General features: G+C 45.6%; 1 protein-coding gene across 2 annotated transcripts in view; it reads left to right on the top strand.

Moving 5' to 3' along the window:
* The first annotated feature begins 6,251 nt into the window (after positions 1-6,251).
* Positions 6,252-21,979, top strand: part of CHCHD3 (coiled-coil-helix-coiled-coil-helix domain containing 3) — a 275,812-nt gene continuing 260,084 nt past the window's right edge. For both annotated transcript variants that reach the window (XM_053258022.1, XM_053258021.1), the window contains exons 1-2: positions 6,252-6,408; positions 14,583-14,688. In XM_053258022.1, the coding sequence (XP_053113997.1) occupies positions 6,325-6,408; positions 14,583-14,688 (190 nt within the window). In that variant the 5' untranslated portion in view covers positions 6,252-6,324. The remainder of the gene's footprint in view (positions 6,409-14,582; positions 14,689-21,979) is intronic.

Raw genomic sequence — 21,979 nt, 5'->3', positions numbered from 1 at the left:
CAGATGCCTCTGGGGAGCCCAAAGGCAAGAGGTATGTGCATGCCCCCTCTCCTGCGGTTGCTCCCCTGCAACTGGTATTGAGAGGCATCTTGCCTCTGAGGCTGGAGATGGCCCAGAGCCACCAGACTAGTAGCCATTGATAGACCTGTCCACCATCATTTTGTCTAAGCCACTTTTAAAGCCATCCGAGCGTTAAACATGCATTTAGAGTGGGGCCTTCCTGATTCAACCTGAGTGGGATCTAAAATTAACTGAGCAGACATCAAAAAACATGTGAGCGCACACACGTGTACACACACCTTAGAGGGATCACTGGTCCCAAAGTACCTAAACGCAAGAGCTGACAATGTTTTCTCCCTTGGCAAGGGAAATCCAACACTCCCTTGCTTTGGCATTGTGATTGACGAATGTGCTTGCCTCCACTTTGAATACTGACGATGTCAGGAGGGGATGTTTCTACAAAGTGAAGCCAGAAAGCCCAGTCATGCAAGAGAAAAGTCTGCCACATTACTCTGCCAACAAGGTCCCGTGATAAGGGGAAAGGATATGAGTGAGAGTGACGCACCCAAATAGGGATACATTGGGAATACGAAATGAAAAGTGTGTGTACACATCCAAAGGAGGGAAATTCCTATTCAATATGAAAGAACGGTGGGCACACAGCACACCTCTTCTGACTCACCTATTTATTGCCTACAAGTCACTGGAAAAGCATTATACGTATTTCCAGTGCATAACACTGAGATAGGTTAAAGAACAAGCAACTTATCTAAGGACTGTACAGTTTCTAGCCCATCTGAACCTAGGAATGTCCAGGCTCCGGAGGAGATCATACAGGCTCAAATATTCTAACAGGCTTCTGCTGCATAAATTAGATGTTTCTTCAGATCTCACATAGCCTTAAAAAAACAAACAAAACAAAACAAAACCCCTGAAGGCTTTTGGGCCAGCCTTTTAAAGAGGCAGTGCACAACATCTCCTCTCTGTAGTATGCAAGACTCTACTGAGAGCCCAAGTCTGATAGTGCAGATGAATTTCAACTCATGAGCTTGACCCTGAATCCTCCCTTTGAAACCTTTCTGTGGAAGTATGAAAATTTCCCAGTGTGTTGCGGAATGTCCAGGAAGATTGAAATGTTCTCCACACAGCTTGCTGAGTGGTACCATTTTAATCAGGCAAAGTTACACCCACTCTGATTAGATCTTTTACTTTTTTTGACTGTATCTCATATTTCATGTGTGCTCTCCATAATAACAAGACAACTCTTGCATTGCAGGGGCTTTTGGCCTCACTCTGAAATAACTTGCCCACCCTCCATAGATTTACCTACCTTTCAACACTTCATATATGTGCAAAATGCATCTCTGGTCCACAAATACTTGAACCAAAATCAATTTCTTACTCTTTAGTTTGCAACCAGACATCATTGTTCAAAAATATTGGTGGTGGAGATGGTGGACATGCTGCCGCCTTGCTGCAAGCATACAGAACAACTTCATGAAGTCTAAAAACAATTACTGCCAAATTGCCATGACCCAGCATCCAGGAACACTCAACTGGGAGATGAAGCAGATAGTTGAAGGTGGAATGATCCTACAAGCTAGACTGTGGGCACCACCAAGACCCTTGCTCCAGGGAATCCATAGAAGCCACCCCACCATGACCTGAGGAGAGCTGGTTTTGTGATACCAAGCATGGATTTGCTAAGCAGGTTCCACCCTGGTTTGCATTTGAATGGGAGACTACATCTGTGAGCCCTGTAAGCTATTCCCCTTAGGGGATGGGGCTGCTCTGGGAAGTGCACCTGCCTGCTTGCATGCAGAAGGGTCCAAGCTCCCTCCCTGGCAGCATCTCAAAGATAGGGCTGAGAGAGACTCCTGCCTGCAACCTTGGAGAAGCCGCTGCCAGTCTGTGTAGACAATACTGAGCTAGATGGACCAAGGGTCTGACTCAGTAGAAGGCAGCTTCCTATGTTCCTATGAGGGCATGGCTGTGACTTCATCCTCTGACTAGGAGGAATCCTTCAAGGATATGTTACCTCAAGTAGAGATCCTCCAGGGCCACCCAAGCCCATGTGTGGAAAATGAGGCAAGCCTCCTGCAAACAACAGAGCCTCTCCTAACGCCAATCCACTCTATCTGGTTCTCATCTTTTCCATAGAGCTCTTTGAGGTCTGTATCTCTCCATAAGAACATAAGAAAAGCCCTGCTGGATGAGGCCCAAGGCTATCTAGTCCAGCATCCTGTTTCACAGTGACCCACCAGATGTCTCTGGGAAGCCCACAGGCAAGAGGTGGGGGCATGCCCTTTCTCTTGCTGTTGCTCCTCTGCAACTGGTATCGAGAGGCATTGTGCCTCTGAGGATGGAGGTGGCCTATAGCCCTCAGATTTGTAGCCATTGATAGACTTATCCATGAATTTATCTAAAACCCTCTTAAAGCCATCCAGGCTGTTGGCTGTCACCACATCTCGTGGCAGAGAATTCCAAAGGTTAATTATGTGTTGTGTGAATAAGTACTTCCTTTTGTCGGTCCTAAATTCCTTGGCAATCAGTTTCATGCAGAGGCGTAACTAGGGAAAACGGTGCCCGGGGCAAGCACTGAAATTGCCCCCCCCCCGCTGCGTCCCCCCCGCTGCACCCCAACATACATCTGACTGACACACATGTTTCAGAAAACTTTTATTTTAAAAATTACAAAAATTACCAAAAATTTCAAAATGCACTACATACTTAGGTTTTTCCTCACAACAACCCTGTGAAGTTGGCTTGTATCTTAAACATCAGAATTATGATGCAATGATGATTATTATGATTATGATGCCCCTCCCTCACACCCTGGTTCTGTTCCTGACTTTCCCTTGTGAGTGACTGTATTTTAACAAAACGAAAACCAAGGACTCCAAAGTAATTCGAGGGACTAGGGTGATAGTGCTAAAGACTCCTTATTCTCCCGCTGTTAAAGAAAGACTCCCCTTTTCCAAAACCGCGCGCTATTTACACCAGAAAAGGTTTCAAATGGAGGGGGAAGCATTTATGCATTTATGCTTTGTTTTATGTTATGATTTCAAAGTTAGAAAAACTATAAAAGGGCCATTTTAGAGAAGATATGCACTGCCTTAGTTGCAAATCCTGCTTTTTGAGATTCCCTGCAATTGAATAAAGCGATAATATACACCTTTGCTATTTAAATTGGTTGGAGAGTATTTATGACAATAAAAAATGAAATGGCATTTCAGATGCAACATTGGTTGCCTAAGACCACTCAGATTTAACTAATCTTCATCACATTGACAAAAAGAGCAATTAAAATTAAAATCCATGACTAAAACCAAACCACTTTGGGGTTGTTTTTAATGAAAGGTGGTATATAAATTTAACAATAAATGTTTAGAAGTATATACTTTCACCCCCTGCCCAACCTACAATTAATTCCAGCTTATTTTCAAAGGGCTTCTAGTTTTATTTACAAATTGCTTGGCAGCACCAATGTTTAAGTAATCGCTAATTGCTCCTAATGATAGTTTTACTTATTGTTAAATTTATATACCACCTTTCATTAAAACATTCTCTGTTCATCTGATTTTCAGTCTGGTTAATTAAATCGGTGGAGGTTTAGACTTTCCTGATGGGCTGAAACAGCTAATCCATTTTGATGATGACATATAATTAAATTAGCTTGCATTACATAGTGAAAAAGTCCAGGAAGGGAGAGATGGGGGGATGTGGAACCCAAGGTTCCACATCCCCCCATCTTCCCCTCCCTGAACCTTTTCAGTTAAAACGTGGTTAGATTATAGGGGAGGAAGGACTTGAATGAGCAAAAAGGGGAACTGGTTCGGGCGTTCAGGAAGTTGTTCAGAAGAGGGAGTTGTTCAGGAAGTTTGCTCTGGTGCGTGTCCTCCTCTCGACGCATGCGCGACTGGTGGCGGGGTGGCGGGGCGCGCCGGGGAGTGAGAGTCAGAGACTTGGACTACGAAGACGCCGCGGCGCCCAGTGCTGGATGAGCATGCCAATGTGGGGGCGCCGGGACTGGGGGAGGGGGACTGCTCTGCAAAAATAAATAAATAAATAAATAAATAAATAAATAAATAAATAAATAAATAAAAAAAAATTTTCTGGCAAATCGGCGGGGGCAATTTTTGGCGCCCCCTTCCAAGTGGCGCCTGGGGCACGTGCCCCCCCTGCCCCCCCATAGTTACGCCTATGGTTTCATGGGATGACCTCTGGTTCTCGTGTTATGAGAGACCCTACTCCCGTCTTCAGCAGAGGCCCTGGCTTGGCCTGGAACAAGATAGTACCCTCCATAAAATGTGATGAAGCTTACTGTTCATTTGTTTTACACTAAATGAGAAAATAATTGAATCAGGCTCATTTGCTTCATTTTTCATGTGTCAAAAAATATGAATGCAGACCTATCCTGAATGAAACAAATGGCACATATTTGTTTCATTTCACTGAAGGTGAGGACTCCCATTAATCTTTGTAAATAAGCCCCCCACCCCCACCCTGAAACCTGGCAGTTTGCTCCAAGCAGCTGCTGGAGCAACAACCTTCCTATCCTGCTGTACCCAGCTCTCCTCTATGTCTGCTTGGAGTTATCAGAGATCCTGACCCTTCTCCCTGTCCGCTGTCTGTGTCCCTCCGAGATCCTGGCCTCAGCAGAGATTCTGATCCAGCTTGAAACAGATCTATGCTTACATGAATGCTATTCAGATGTTAGCCAGGCTGCACATCTTTGGCTTCTGGATCCCCAGCCACCGTGGCCAATAGGGAGGAGAGTTGTAGTTGAACAACAGCTGGAGGGCCACAGTTGTGCAGCCCTGAATTGTGAACCCTAGCCCCTGCTCACTGGGCAAAGAGGCACCTTTTAAATGTGGTGATTTTCTTTATTTGGCAGGGGGAGAGTAACTGGCCCTATCCACCCCCAGCTTGGTATGCCTCCAATGACTGGTGTCTATCTTGTGTTTCTTTTTAGGTTGTGAGCCCTTGGGGATAGGGATCCATCTTATTTATTTGTTATTTCTCTCTGTAAACCACCCTGAGCCATTTTTGGAAGGGTGGTATAGAAATTGAATAAATAAATAATAATTAAGTGTTGGACTAGGTCCGGGAAGTCCTGAGTTAGCATCACCATTCAACCATGAAACTCACTGGGTGACTCTGGCCTAGTCATGTGTCTCTCAGCCTAACCTACCTCACAGGGTTGTTGTGAGGATAAAAATAACCACGAGCTCCTTGGAGGAAGAGTGGGATATAAGTGCAAAAATAAATAAAAATATAAACGTTGTACATGCTTACAGGTGTCTGCAGACAGGCACATGTGTTTGTGTGATGACTGCACCTGCACCCATTTAAAATCGAACCTGAGCACAGGCCCCTCAAATATGCAGGGCACAGCATGTGTATTGAACATAATGTGGGGATAACTCTACATACACATTGTTGCACATGTGTGAAAAGGGTGTACACATAATATGTGAAAAGGGTGGTGGTTTCCAAATTATCAGGTATGAAGGCATGATTTTGAACATCAGTGACATGAGTTTATGCAGGCTTAGTCAAAAGTGAACCCTGGAGAGTCCAAAGGAATTTACTTCCATGTAAGTGTCCAGGGGATTGCAGAGGAAGCTGCAGGGGTCAAACACATTCACCTGGAAGCAAGCACTCCCTAGGAGTGGCCACTCTGAGGCTCTCCAGTTGCTGGACTACAACCCCCATCACCCCCGGCAACAATGTACTGCGGATGCGGATGATGGGAGTTGTAGTCCAGCAACAGCTGGAGGACCTCAAGCGGGCCGCCCCTGCCCTAGGAAGCGTGTTTGGACTAACAACTTGATCCTGCAAACCTTGCATCAGGCTCAGGCTCAGCGCTGGTCAGCACCAGCTTTCCCGAATAGAACTACAAAACCCGGAATGCAAAGCGGCTCCGCGGCCGACACTATGCGTCCGTCCTCAGCGAGGCCATGCGCTTCTCGGCGACGCCCTTTTCTGCGACTACAGTACCCATTGCGCGCCGCTCCGCGGCCCTGGCCCCAGGGCATTCTGGGATTTGTCGTTCTCGGCCCTCCTCCGAAGTTTCTTGCCTGTTTCTTCAGGACCCACGAGGGCGGAAAAAAACTTTCCCCAGACCGCTCGTCCTTGGCTGGGCCGGACTGTTGCCGTGGGCAACGGCTCCTCAGCCAATCGAGACGGAGCGAACGGGGAATGAGGCGGGGCATTTAGGGGCTACGGGCCAATGGCGGCGCGGTGGGGGCGGGGCGCCGAGTCTCCTTGAGTCCCTCGGCGGGTTGCGGCCTAGTCGGCCTGAGCACCCCGGGCGGCGAGATGGGAGGCGGCGGCAGCGCTCCGCGGAGGGTCACCTTCGAGGCGGACGAGAACGACCATGTCACGGTGGTCAAGGGCGTCCGGGTGAGGACGGCGCTTCCTCCTACAGGCTGTCTGGGATCCCCGCCCGCGCGCCATGGCCGGGCTACTGCGCTGCCCTTGGCAGGCTCCGGCCAGGAGGGGTGGCGGCTGCGGCTGCCGCTGCTAGCGCCCTGGCTGAGCTGCGAGGGGGACAGCGGCCTTCTCCTGGCAGTGCTGCTGCTTCCTTGATGGGTGCCTCTTGCAGGGCTGCGCAGCCTCGGCCATCCAGCTGCTCTTGAACTACAACTCCCATCATCCCCTGCTACTGTGGCCAACCGTTGGGCATGATGGGGGTTGTAGTGCAACATCTGCAGGAGGACGGAGGTCGTGCAGCCCTGGTCTGTTGTTGCATTGCTGCCTGCAGCAATGAAATTACAGGGCGGTGCAGGGGCTGCCCCCCCGCCTAACCCTCACAACAGCCCTGTGAGGTAGGCTTGCCAACTCTTGTCAGATGCTATTCCTGGAGATTCTCTCTCCCCCGCCCCCATTATTTTTCTCCATGTCATCAAGACATGGGCATCTCCAGCATGGCTTCTAGTTGCTGCCTGGCAATTGATGCCAATTTAGGGTTGCAGAGCCTGGGCAGCTCTTCCTGGAGTTGATTCTCAGGGATTATGCTTTGCATAACCTGGGGCCAATGCAGTCTCCAGGTTGGCTGTCTGGAGTCACCTGGAGACAATGCCTAGAGGCTCAAGGCCAATCCTGCAGTGTTGACCGCCCTATGGTTTCCTCAGAGGCAGCCTGACACAGGATTTTGAGGATCAAGTTGTTAGTCTGTGGCAGTAAAAATAATGCAGAGATTTGTGGCATTTGTGGGTACAGCTAATGGGGGACCCACAGGTGGGGAAAAGCCATGGGGGGCACCTCCTATGTGGGGGTTCTTGAGGCCCATTCTGGAGGGTTGGCAACCCTGGTATGAGATGGGTTAGACTCAGACATGGTGACGTGAACCAAGGTCACCCCTGTGAGCTTCGTGACTGAGCAGGGGCTTGAAACCATGTGGTTTGCGAACTGCAGCTTTCAAAGTGAAGGATGTTCTACCCTCTCCATGGTGATGGGGCTTTCTCTCTCTTAGAGCTCTGCAGAAGCTTGCATGTAGTCCTAGCACTTGGAATAATAGAATCAAAGATTTTTAGAGTTGGACGGTGTCTTGGAGGTCTTTGATGCAATCCCCTACTCAGAGCAGGAAACAGCTACACCATTTCTGACAGCTGTCCTTGCAGCCCATGTTTGAAAAGCTTCAGTGAAGGAGACCACGTGACAGGCTGATCCACTGTTCAGTGGCGGCTGCTGCTGTTCCGCCTCCTCCTTCATTTTAAGATGGCAGCATGCCTAGGGAGCAAGAGGCTGTTAGTTCAAATCCCCATCGGTGTGCTTCCCAGACTGTGCCTATTAAATATATATATGTAGTCACATATGCTGCCCATATATATATATGGCAGCAGTGATATAGGAAGGTGCTGGAGGTGGATGCTCCCTTCAGTGAGAATGGCAAAGGCATCATCTCATACTGTGTGGGAGGAAGGCAATGGTGAACCACTCCTGTACTCTACCAAGAAAACCACATGGATAGACAAAATAGAATGAATGTCGATGTAGTGCTGGTGGTGTCTCCCCAAAACCCACATGACTGTGGTTGACAGGAGTCGACACCAACTCGACGGCACAGTCTTTCCTTTCCTTTCTTTTCATGGACTTAGTTGGAAGCAGGCTGAGGCTGGTATCTAGCCCAGATGCCTGGAATTGCAACATTGGTACGAGAAACTGGAAAGTGTTATAAAGACCTGTGTGAGACTGACATCCGAAAGAAAGAATGAATGAATGAGTCTTTATTTTGGTCAACGATGAGAATAAGAGACTGACAACTAAGAATCTGATGCTGCTTTCTGAATGTCAGGGTTGGTCCCTTGCAGTATTCCCTCTAACAGAGATTCCCAGATGAAGTTGAATACAACTCCCAGAATCCCCAGCTGCTGTGGCTTTTGCTGGAGGATTGTGGGAGTTTTAGTCACCAACATCTGGGAATCCCTGTTAGAGGGAACATTGGCCCCTTGGAATGTGCATTTCTTTCTTGTCTTGATCAGTGTCCCACCCAAGTTTCAGGACCTGCCCTCTTCTCTGGATCTGCCACCTCCCCTTTTCTCTACCATGTTCTTAATATCCTCTGCCTCCCTAATTGCTTCTTGAGTATAGCATGTCTGTGTCTCCCAGTGAAATCCTGTACTCCATACACATTTCATGCAAAATTCCTGTACCTTTTGCAGCTGCTTTCCTCCTGCAGCTTGGTTTAGGGAGATCTTTTCTTCAACTTCAGACTGCTCCTTTGCACGGAGACTTAGCAGGCCTTATCTTTGCACCATGTTTGTGGCTGCGTCTGGTAACATGGTTAGGGCACACATTTCAGTACCATAAGTGCTCTTTCTTTCCGTCCATGAAAAATAAGCCTTAACACTGCCCCCTGCCCTTGCCCCAGAAAACTCAGTCTGTTGACAGACTTTTGTTAAATATCTTACTGGAATGTTTAGGTGGCTTGATATCTGCAGACTTATTTATTTCAGTTTATGGCTAGACTTTCTTAAGAGAGGATGAGGCTGTTGCTTGGTGGTAGGTCATCTGCTCTCTGTATGCGCAAGCCAGGTCCCAGGTTCAGTTCTTGGCAGCGTCTCCAGGCAGGTCTGGGAAAGAGTCCTGCTTGGAACTCTGGAGAGTTGCTGCCAATCAGAGTAATCAGTACTGAGCTAAGGGGACCAATGCTCTGACTTGGTATAAGGCAGGCAGCTTCCTATGTACTCTGTGTAAGGATCTCCAGTATGAATCCTTTGCCAAGGCTGCTTATACATCTGTGAACTGTAGGCTAAAGAAGGGCTACCTGCTTGTCTGCTGTATGTGTAATGATCTGCCTGTGCCCTGTAGTCCCTTGTTGAGGCCTGCTCCAGGTGCCCCCACCTTCATAGGTATGTTGGTGGCTACTCGGAACAAGGCCTTTTCTGTGGTGGCACCCAAACACCCTCCCCAGGCATATATTTCTGATGCCTATATTGTGTTCTTGATGCCAGCTAAACACTACTTTATGTTCTTTTGAGAAAATGGGCTCTGAAAAGAAAATTCATTCTCTCTCTCTCTCTCTCTCTCTCTCTCTCTCTCTCTCTCTCTCATATAATTCTAGAATTTGGGGTCATAGATTTAGGACCAGCAACAATAAAGTAGTTCTTCATATAATATGTCATCCGTTTGTAGAACTGGCTGCCCCAAGATGTGGTGATGGTGACTGATTTAGATGGTTTTAAAAGTGTTAGAGAAATTCATATAACAGTATTGCTATTAATCACATTGATTATATGGAACTTCCATGTTCAGAGGCATTGTACCTCTGAATATCAGTTGCTGGGGAGCAGTGGGAAAGGGCTATTGCTTTTAAGCCCTTCTTGACATCTGGTTAGCCAGTACAGGAAATAGGAGCTTGGATCTGATATGACAGGACTCTTATGTTCGTTTGCCCTGGCCTTTGGCAGAATTGGATTAGTATTGATGAGGCCCTATCCATCCCCAGTGTAGCATCCCTCCTGTGGCTGTTGCTGGTGTCTGTCTTGTGTTGCTTTATTCGATTGTGAGCCCTTTGAGGACAGAGAGCCACTCTATCTATCTATCTATCTATCTATCTATCTATCTATCTGTAAACTGTGTTGGGAACTTTTGTTGAAAAGCAGTTAATATAAACACACATTCACATATAAATATTCATTGTTGTTGTTTTGGTATTTGTGTTTTGTTCCGTGGTTGCTGGACCAGCGTTTTCCTATGTTGTTTTAATGTAATGGTTGGTATTTAAAAGTATTTTCTGTGAGCTGCCTTGGGGTGTGTGTGTCTGGTGGAAAGATGAAATATATGCGTTTTAAATGAAGTCCAGGCTGCTTGGTGGACTGATGCATGGATTGCAACTGATGCATGGATTGCAACTGATGCATGGATTGCAACTGATGCATGGATTGCAACTGATGCATGGATTGCAACTGATGCATGGATTGCAACTGATGCATGGATTGCAAGACCCCTGCTAACTTGGTAAAGAGGCACCTTTTTAACGTGGTGATTCTCTTTATTTAGCAGGAGGAGAGTAACTGGCCCTATCTACCCCCAGCATAGTACCTCCAGTGACTGTTGCTGGTGTCTGTCTTATGTTTCTTTTGAGATTGTGAGCCCTTTGGGGACAGGGAGCCATCTTATTGATTTATTATTCCTCTGTGTAAACTGCCCTGAGCCATTTTTGGAAGAGCAGTATAGAAATTGAATGAATGAATGAATGAACGAATGAATGAATAACTAACTAACTAACTTAGTGGTTTCAGAAATTCTTGCCTAGGCAGCTAATTCTTCTGCACCTTGCCATTGTCCAGTACTTCTGCTTTCCTTTTGACTCTTCTCTCACTTTTCTTAAAGACTCCTTACGAAGGGTGCCTCCGTGTCATGGGATCTAGGGTCATGCTTTCTGAAGTTGGTGGAAAAGCTTTTACCAGCAGTGCTTCAAAGAGAAATGACAGGCACATAATGAAACGGAGAGATATCGGGGTGGCAGCACCCAGGGAAGAGTCGGTTCCTTCTGTCGCTTTGATTCCCTCGCATTTCTCCCAGCCCCTGTTTTCTGTTTGTCTTCACCCACTACCCCTTGATTCTTCTTCCTCCCTTTGTTCGTTCACCTGTAAACACACGTACTTGTGTCCCTGTGACACTAACCCAGCTTGAGGTCCCTGAATTTGCTGTAAGACCGAAGCAGAGAAATCGTAGAATTTATACTGCATAGTACCTAGCTGTCAGGTCCTGCAACATCCTCCTTGCTGGAGCAGACAGGAAGTCTTTTCTTGCTGGCATTATAGTATTGTGAGCTGACATGACCTTTATCCTGGGGTTTTAATGACTGACATCCTGACTAAATTACTCTTGAGTAGTACTGTGGAGTAACTTAGTCTGGATGCCAGCCAAAATCTACAGATAGTCACTATTAACATCCCCAAACCTGGGATCTCTCCAGCATAATGGACCTGTCAGATTCCTAGGCCTTGTTCTCACTAGCACTTGCAGTCCAGTCCTAGCCACACTTACTCAGAAAGAAGTCCCATTGATTTCACTGGTATTTACTTCCACAGAAGTGTGTTTAGGATTGCAGATCTTGAGTAGCACCTACAACTGTGTGCTGCACCTGTTAAGACATTTCTTCTTCTTCTTCTTCTTCTTCTTCTTCTTCTTCTTCTTCTTCTTCTTCTTCTTCTTCTTCTTCTTCTTCTTTTGGTTTCTATTCTTGCAGAAGCAGGAATAGTGAGAGTTCAAGAATGAGTTGAGCTCGGTTTGGCTAGGTTTATGCATGCACTCGTATGAGGTTGGTGCGTTGGTCTAGGACCCTCCTGGATCCTGCCCACAGTTATTTATTCTCTGGTAACTTCCAGATTAGACTACTGCAGTGCATTGTGGGTGGGCCTACCTTTCTGAAAAATGAACTTCCTGAGCTCTAGCTGGTTTAGAACATTGCTGTTATACTCTTAAGTTTTGACTGGCTAGTCACAGAAACATAGGAAGCTGCCATATACTGAGTCAGACCATTGGTCTATCTAGCTCAGTATGTCTTCACAGACTGACAGTGGCTTCTCCAAGGTTGCAGGCAGGAATCTCTCTCAGCCCTATCTTGGAGATGCTGCCAGGGAGGGAACTTGAAACCTTCTGCTCTTCCCAGAGCAGCTTAATCCCCTGAGGGGAATATTTCGTAGTGCTCACACTTCTAGTCTCCCTTTCATATGCAACCAGGGTAGACCCTGCTTAGCTAAGGGGACAAGTCCTGCTTGCTGCCACAAGACCAGCTCTTGAGGTTGATGTTATCTTGCTGGTCTTTCCAACATGTTCACGGGTTTTTTTCTGAGCACAATTCAAAATGTCAGGGCTTACTTTTAAAGCCCTACATGTCTTAGGGCCTGGGTACCGAGGGAATGCCTAGCTCTGCATCCACCTCCTACACGTTGAAATAATTGTCAGGTGCCCTCCTTTGGTTGCCTCTGCTGCCCGAAATGGAGCAGGTGGGGACTGGGGAGAGGTCTCCTCCGTTACAGACTCCTTGGTCTCCGCCTACTCTGTGATCGACTTGGTTTTTGGACTTCTGTTGTGTAGTGTGTGATAGTTTTATCCTTACTGTGTAAGCTACCCTGAGGATATTTTTATTGAGAGGTGGCATATACATCTATTCTGTAAATAGAGGTGATGGTGTCCTGAGATGGTAGAATGGACAGTACAAGTGGATCTCTTTATCCGCGGGGGTTCTGCTCCACGGCTGTGCCATGGATATGGAAACTGCAGATAAGGAAGCATTGATCCCAATGGGATCGTGGGGGTTACGCTCCCAGTCGGCCATTTTCAGCTGAATATGGCCCCAGACTGGCTGAAAATTGGCCAATTTTCACTGGGGGGGGGTTTCCTTACCTGTCTCTGCTGCTTTCCCCGTCCCCTTGTTTCTCAAAATGGCTGAAAATCATGCCTTTTCCTGAATATTTTTTTTTTAAAGGGAGCTCCATTTTGAAGTTCCAAGTCCTAAAATGCTGACCAGAAATGACTTCAGCGGTCATTTCCAGTCACCTCCGGCACATGGATGCACAAGGTCAGCATGGGTTTTTTGCATATGCTGAGGTCGGATGTCATTTCCCCAACCGCAGATACGTGAAACTGCAGATAACGAATCCGCTAATAAAGAGGTCCACCTGTACTGCATCACACTGCAGGTGGGAGGTACCACAACTGAATGCTTCTCCTGTTATAAAGACTCTCTGAGTTTAAAAAGCAGACATGCCCCCCCGCCCCCTGACCCCCAGCATCCCTGGGGAAAGATTGTAGCTCATCTTTCTGCCTTCGAAGTTGGTTTTGTATTTGGAAGGAGTGTCTATTATTATTTATTAGTACTGGGGAAGCATTTGAAACTGTGATCTTTCCACTAGCAGTCTGAAGTGGGATGGTCCACTCTGCCACCACAGTCTTCTGCATGTGTAGGCCAGGCATTAAGGAGAAAGTGAACGCAAGTGCTGTCTACTTGGAGCTTTATGCGGCATAAACTCAAGGGTCTTGATGAAGACAGAGCCCTGCTCCTCTATAGTTCCAAGCTGTCTCCATGAAGTGTTCCAGAGATGTTCCTAGTGGATTATGCTTCTCCCCTCCCCCGCTTGAGATAATTATAATTATACCTATGTGTTTTATGCTGGCACAATCCAGATAAAACTTGGTAAGTCCAGGGTGTCAACCCATTGAATGTTTTGGCTTGTGTTGGAAAACTTAAGTTTAGCATCTGGTTATGATTTGTGTGTGCCCAAGAGAAACAGAGTAGATGAAATGCTAATTTTTCATTTGGTCTATTACAGCCTAGCATATAAGCATGGAGCATGGTGACGCCCCCATGCCTAGTTTGCCCTGAGACTCCTATATGCAAGTTGATCTGTAGCCTCAAGAGGAGAGCTGGTCTTGTGGTAGCAAGCATGACTTGTCCCCTTAGCTAAGCAGGGTCTGCTCTAGTTGCATATTAAAGGGAGACTTGATGTGTGAGACTGGAAGATATTCCACTGAGGGGATACAGGCACTTTGGGAAGAGCAGGAGGTTCCAAGTTCCCTCTCTGGCAGCATCTCCAAGGTAGGTCTGAGAGAGAGTTCTGCCTGCAACCTTGGAGAAACCGCTGCCATTCTGTGAAGACAATACTGAGCTAGATAGATCAATGGTCTAACTCAGTATATGGCAGCTGCCTATGTTCCTATCACCTTCTGCATGGGAAGGAGCCTGGCACAGGGGCCAGTTACCTGCTGCTGCTTACCCAGTGCCAAAGATGAATGGGAGTGAGGAGAGAGTGAGTGAGGAGAGGGTGTGCAGTCTCCAGGAAGCCACACTGCTGCTCATTGCTAGTTAATTGTAGTTTGCTGCTTCGGCACTAGCCATAGTTCATAGCAATTGTAAAGTTTACCTGTTGCTTTAAAAGTGTTATAAGATCCTGAAGCCTACCAGAATCCTTCTGTGGCTAGGTTATTCAAGTGTTCAGAGCTAAAATAAATAAGAGAGGAAAAGCTTGCCCTGGAGCTAGGACAAGAGCCAGTATGAGAAATGTGTACTTAGATAAGCTGTTGATAAATTAATTGTTGTTCCTTTTGTTTCAATGTCGTTTTAGCTGTCTGAAAATGTTATAGAACGAATGAAGGAACCTTCTTCACCTGGTGGAAAGTCTCAGCAGAGATCTGGATCTGGTGGTCATGGTGAGGTGGGAGGCGCAACAGGTATGTCCATGCTTGCATTATAAAAAAGGAAGAAGCTGATGCAATTCAGAAATTACTTTGGTAAACCCTTCAATGTGTATCCAGAGCCGATTCTTATGATTCATTTGCTTTCTGTTGACTTCTGATACAAATGACTGTGGTTCTTAGTGATGCCTTATTTTAAAACATGGTTGATATTTTCCTGGTTTCAATAAATTGCCATACAAATAACATGTTTTATGCGGTCCTTCCCTGAATACATGCTATGGAAATGTGACTTTGTTATTTCCATGTGCAGAAATGGAGCTGCTTAACACATACAGAATCAGTGAGTTCCTTAGAAGCTACTTAGAACATGTTGTTTATAGATCTGCTCCAGAGTGCTTGTTTAGGACACTCGAGTTATACCTTTGGGTTGACATGGGGAATCAACTTGGCTGTGAGGAAGCAGTCTATTACACTATTAATCTTGAGCAAAACTTTGGTCTGGAAATGATAAGGATGTGTATATGCAGTTTAAAGATTTATTTGGGAGAAAAGGAGTACAGAAAATGAAAAGTTGGTTAGGCGAATTAATAAAATCTTAACGGTCTTAACAAGAATCTCATGAAGAGGAATTGTAGCTTAAGGTCCAAATTGTAAGTAAATTAGCTTAAGACTTTTTGTGGAAAGGACTTGGATACACAAATGGAAAGGAAAGAGAAAGGGGTGAGCAGATTTAGAGATAAGTATTACTTGTCCTTATCCAGTGGTGCATCTGGAGAATTTGTAGATGGGCACATGAGCAGATTTCCTCACAGTGGGGAGGCAGCAGAAAAGCAGAAAGAAGAAAGAGCAAGTGGTGTAGCGTTACCACTCGCAAGCTTGAGAACCAGTATGGTAAAGGTTCATATAGATTCTGATTCCAATTCTGATGCTGAGTCCATGTGGCTGGGCCAGGAGTAATTGTACTCCAAAACATTGCCGGGGGCAATGCATAGGTCATGCTGCCTCCCTGGAAGGAGGTAGAACAATGAAGTTCATGGTTGCAGAAGTTGGCCAACTTGGGTGTAGAACAAAAGGCTAGAAATGGCTTGGGTGAAGTGTATGTGGAGGTCTGAATGGGTGACCTTAAAAAGCTTATCTAAGAATGTGATGTCTCTCCAGGTAGAGAGAGATGTTTTTCTTAATGACTTCACTCCTTACTCCTCACCAGCTCATTAGGTTGATGACAGTGGGGTAAGGATGTGCCATGCTTATCTGAGTTACTGCAAAGGAGAGTTTTCTCTGGCAGGAGGGAGTTAGCTATTCCCTCTGAGGGTATGTTCTTAACCTGAGGTCTACTTTTCCCACTGTTCCTTCTCTTTGATGGTCAGGCATGAGAGGTTTTGGGGATGATTCCCTTCAGTCCTTGGTTATGGTGACCTAGGGCTGCATTGCCCCATGCTTTGCTTGTGCTAAGCGACTGAATTGCATAGTTTGCCAGATGTGGGCATGTGCAGAGTTCACTATCCCGTGAGCTTGGGTATTCCCAAAATGGAAGCTGTGGACCTACAGTTCCAAATCATAGAGAAGGCTGCTGTTTGTAACCCCAGGACAAGCTGTTTTGGCAACAGTGTATCTGGGAGTGAGGATACATCCAGATGTGGGGCCTCGGTGAAAGTGCCTTCTGCTGAGTTGGACCATGGGCTTTTTCTAAGCGCAGTTTACATTGACTGGCAGCTCTCCAGGTTTTCAGACAGGAGTCTTTCCAGCGCTACCTTGAGATGCTAGGTATTGAACGTGGGGACTTCTGTAAGCAGTGCATGTGCTCTGTCATTGAGCTACGGCCCCGTCCTTGTGCACTTACTGTATTTTCATCAGGTGAACAATTGTTTTAAGGCCAAGCTCACTTCAAACTGTTTTTGCCAGTTTGCAGCAGAAGCTGGCTGTGCTAAGCATTGATTGGCTTGCCCTAGTGGTATCAAAAGGCCTTTTCTCCCCCCCCCCTCCTCTGAGCTGTTTTGCAGCTTAAAAATATGTATGTTTTGTGCTCGTATTTTTTGTAGATAGTAAGAGGATGGCCGTACTGAAAACTGGGTCCTTTTTTTGCCCCAGTGGGCTAAACTGGTGGGAGAATGTGTAGCTAGACAACAGACAAACTAACTTTCAGAGCACTAGACACACTGGTTTTACTGAAACAAATTTAAGCCATTTATTCAGGGGGAAAAGATGATGGGGTTGGTGCATGTACAGAATAGAAGCAGTAGTTTTCAGTACAAAGCTGTACACTTTTATACAGCTATGCAATTAATCAGACCCCTTCCACCTGCTTAGATCATTTGGAAACTCTACTTGTTCCCAGCAATAGACAGTATTAAAGAAAACTCACAGTTAAAAAAATATAAAGAAATAAAATTTATCTACCAGCCTTCAAGCAAGAGAATCCGTAGAAGTCTCAGAAGTTCAAAACCAAATGAACCAGGTACAATTAATACATATTGCCAAAAATGTTACAGCAGAGATTTCAAGTTTAGTTACGAAAGGAAAAAGCTGAGAAGCAGAAGAGGAAGCCTTTCAGAAGCCACTTCCTTTTTCCCCATTATCGTATTTAGTAGAATCAAAGTCAGCTTTAAATTAAAGATGACCCCCTTAAAATAGAGATTAAATACAGTTTATACCTATTTACCGAAATGCAGCCGGATTCTGAATGTAAGATGATCCCCCAATTTCTAGTATCAAAGAATTTGGAAAAAAAACCTGACTCCAATTACCTTGGATTCAGGTAAATACTGTAGTCCAAAAAGGGAAAAACTAAAGGTAAAAACAAAAGCTCCCCAAAGGCCAAAAAGTATCTGACCTTCCAGGCCTCCAGCCTTTATCCTCTAACCTAATCAAGCCCAACTTTTCAAGTCTCTAGTTGGCTGGTTTATTCTCTTGGCAACCCAACCATTTTCATATGACAGTACACTGCCCAGAGTTGCATATGAGGCAGTATAGAAATGTGTCAAATAATAAATATTAATTGATAAAATAAATTCTGTCTTAAGTAATAATGATTTAAGGTATTTTCAAATAGGGTTGTGCCGAATTGTGATTTGGCTGCTGAATCATGGGGTGCATCCCTTTAAAATGGAGGAGAGCAGGTGCATACCTGCTGCTGCTCCTCTGCTTGCTGCCATGGCTGTCATCCTGGCGCTTCCCCCAGCTATGCCTGTGTGCCGGTGGGGCATCTCCCAGCTGCCCCTGCGCGATGCAGGCATGCACATGACCGTGCATGCACGGTGAACAGAGAAGCAGCAGGTATGGACCTGCTCTCCTCCATTTGAAAGGGGCTGTGTAAGCCCCTGGTTTTAAAGGGACGTGCCCTATGATTCGGTATCTGAATCACGATTCGGTACATCCCTATTTTCAAACACTATCTATTGTTCTCATATTCTCCATTGTGGACACCTGAACAAACAATGTGTCGAAATTGGCTTGGTTATCGGGACACTGTGATCCTCGCAGGTTCAGCAGCCTGCAATGAGATAGTCAAGGTATTTAAACTGGCTACAGTTGAAACTTCCATACACCAGTATTAACCCTTCCAAAATGCAGCATTGTTCTCACTCCATCAAACTGCTGACGGACTGAAAAGCAAATAATGGCCCAGAATTGCTGTTCTTGACCCAGGCTATCTAAGGTGCAACTTTATAGGTCAAGTTTTTTTCTTGACACATCTGGGCAAAATTATCTTCTGGGTTACATGTATGTTTAACTGAAGCAATGTACACATGGCATTTTAAAAATCAAGGTGGGTAGCCCATCTGAAGCCTTAAGGGGAAGTGGTAGGGTAGAGGTAGTACCAGTGCTGGATTTAACTAGTAGGTGGGTTTGTCTTTTCAACAGCAATTCTGAGTGCAAATTAGCTTTGTTCCGTAGGAGTAGGTTTTTTTGTAGGCATCCTTAATGGACATTTGCAAGTTATCAAACTCCTTGTGGTTCCTTTTGATAGCTCCTGAGGAGTAATCATTTCTCCCACATAAATGTGCCTGCCAATACAGAAGATGGATTTGTTGACCTCAGACAGGGAAAAGATGAAGTTACATACTCTTTAAAAATAAAAAATAAAAAATCAGGAGTTGGCTTCTTACAAACATTTTCTGACACTCATTTGAATAACTTCAAACTTGCTGAAATATTTAACAAGCACAAAATCTTAAAAGGATATCTGTCATTCTTTCCCAGGGCTGTATGATGACAAGTAATTTGATCAGGCAGTGTGAGTGCATTTTCTGAATGTGTGTTAAAAGCAGAGCTTAGTCATAATAGACAAATGTAATGGCTTAATTTCTTTTCTCTTTTTTAACATCACTGGATTCCTGCAAAGTTAATATACTATTTCAGGAGGGAGGCACAAAAAGAGTCCCTAAAAAGGAAACTTATCTTGCTGTAGGCCCCCATCTCTTCTGCTATGCGATTATTGCTTTAGTTTTGAGATTTGGCTTTTTCTGTTGTGGCTCTTCCTTGAAGAATGGCTCTTTGCTATTTCCATTACCCCGTAATGGCATTAATAGCTTCTTACATTTGCTGTCAGAATGCCTGGCAGTTTCCAACTTGCATTTTGAGGCAAAGCTTTGGGTGCCATATTGTTTATTTCTGCCTCTCTCACTTATATTCTGTCCATGTATGTGGTGTAGGAATTGGCCATCCACTCTTTTACTTTCGTCAGAGCTTTCTTGCCCTTTTGCACCTCAGAAATGTAGAGAGGCGAATATGCCCTTCCCCTCCACCACCAGCCAGGGAGAGGAAAATGTCTGGATCCTCACTGGGAGACCTAGACCCTCACTCAGCTTTTCTCCACTTTCTTCCTTCATGCACGCGGTGGGCCCTTCTGCAGTATCTTAGCACTTCTGCTGCATTTCTGCAGGGAGAGGAGAGACTGCTGGGAGAGATCATCAGGGGATTTGGAGCTGGGTGTTACCAGTACGCTGATGACACTCAAATCTACTTCTCCATGTTAACTTCTTCAGGAGATGGCATATCCTCCCTAAATGCCTGCCTGGAAGCAGTAATGGGCTGGATGATGGAGAATAAACTGAAGGTGAATCCAGATAAGATGGAGGTACTTATTGTGCGGGGTCAGAACTCTAGCGACGATTTTGATCTGCCTGTTCCAGATGGGGTCACACTTCCCCAAAAGGAACAAGTTTGCAGTCTGGGAGTACTTCTGGATTCACACTTCTCCCTGGTATCTCAGGTTGAGGCGGTGGCCAGGGGTGCTTTCTGTCAGCTCCAGCTGATATGCCAGCTGCGCCCGTTTCTCGAGATCAGCGACCTCAAAACAGTGGTACATCTGTTGGTAACCTCCAGACTTGACTTTTGTAATGCGCCTGCCTTTGTACGTAGTCTGGAAGCTTCAGTTGGTTCAGAACGCGGCAGCCAGGTTGATCTCTGGGTCATCTCGGAGAGACCATGTTACTCCTCTGTTGATGGAGTTACACTGGCTGCCAATAGGTTTCCAGACAAAATACAAAGTGCTAGTTATAACTTACAAAGCACTAAATGTCTTAGGCCCTGGGTATTTATGAGAGCGTCTTCTTCATTACATGCCCCACCGTCCACTGAGGTCATCTGAGGAGGTCCGTCTCCAGTGACCACCAACTCGTTTGGTGGCCACACAGAGACGGGCCTTCTCGGTCGCTGCCCCGAGAATGTGGAATGCACTCCCTGCTGAGATACAATCCTCCCCATCTCTGGCAATTTTCAAAAAACACCTGAAAACCCATCTTTTCGCCCAAGCTTTCTCAGCTTCCTAATATTTTTGGTTTTTAATCTCTGGTTTATTTTTAAATTTTTAAATTGTTTTTTAAGTTTTTGTATATGTTTTTAACTGGTTTTATGTTATTGTATTGTATTGCCCAGAGACGAAAGTTTGGGGCGGTGTACAAATTTGATAAATAAATAAATAAATGAAATAAATTTCCGTGGGTCCTGTCCTGCTTCCTGCCCCACCCCCGCCATGGTCCCGCAACCCCCTGTTTCCCTTGTTGCCTGTAGAGTTTTTCCCTCAGTCCTAACCCTCCTCCCTCCTACCCAGCAGATCTGGCACATCCTGACTCTCGGTCGGCTGGTGATCCACCCTCTGGGTGTGGCTCTTGCTCTGCTTGCTACAGCCAAGAGGCTCTGCGTGCCTAGCCAGTCCCACCCACTTGCCAGTCTGTTGGCCGTCGGAGTTCGAGCTCACCCTAGCATTCTGAGGTGGGGTGATAGGCCTCATAAGAGAGGATTGAATCAGGCTGGCGGGCAGAAGAGCCCCGCACCCCATTGCCGTGGTAAGTCCTTGACATGTGGTTAGGTTAGGCTGAGAAACAGATTGGACGAAGGACTTTCAAGGAGCTTTGTGACTGAGTGGAGATATGAACCCAGGTTTTCTCAGTCTAAGCCTGACTCTCTCTCCACTGCATCCCACTGCCAGTCCCAGTTACACCCAGCATAAGCTGTCTGGGTGAAGAGGTTTTGCTGTCGTGTTCCCTCATGGTCAGGCACGGTCCTGCTGGAGCGGAGCTGGTGGGAGGCAATCCATGGTGTGCTGGGGTTCTAGCAGTTGAGCGGGCTTTGAAGACCAAGGTTTCTGAACAGGGTCTTTAGGCAAAGCTTCTTGGAGGAACAGCTTTGAGAGCTGTTGAACCAGCAAGGTGTCTGTGCTGTGACTGAGTTTAAATAGAAGCTGTTGGATTTGCTCCCTCCTCTAGGCCCTTTGCAGCACCTGGTTCTGGTTTTGAATCCCTTAACAAATGGGATAGGCCTGATCCAAATGAAACTAGAGACTGTAAAAGATCAGGAATAGCTCCTGTATTGACAATACAGGTATAGTATCAGTATCAGTATGACCAGTATTGGTCAGTATCCAATATTTAAAATAATAGTTAGTGTTAGTGTGTGTGTAATATGTGTATTTTGAAATTCTAATAAATGATTGACAACACTAATTATAATACAAAATGATTCACAATACTTTATCCACATCAATACTTAAAAGTTTCCATAAAAAGCTTTTTAATACATAAAAGTTTTCTTAAAAGCTTGTCAATACATAAAACAATAAAAATACTAAAGGTCTTGATGGTGTAAAAGCTTTCAAAGGCTCATAAACAACAAATACTCTCATAACTGCCCTTAGAATTAAAAGTTCTCAAATGTATCTTGACTGTGTAGTAATGTCCTTGGTTCTTGCAGTTCCTGGTACAAGTCAGACGCATTTTGACTGGTGGTCTTTCTCTGACTTTCCCATATAGCATTTATACAGAGGACAATGTAAATTCCAGTTTCCTTCTGGTCCAGAAAGGTTTTCCTAATTTTCCATAGTGTA

This window comes from Hemicordylus capensis, chromosome 5 (genome assembly GCF_027244095.1).
Source record: "Hemicordylus capensis ecotype Gifberg chromosome 5, rHemCap1.1.pri, whole genome shotgun sequence".
Lineage (NCBI taxonomy): Eukaryota > Metazoa > Chordata > Lepidosauria > Squamata > Cordylidae > Hemicordylus > Hemicordylus capensis.
This window is presented reverse-complemented; position numbering and strand designations above follow the sequence as displayed.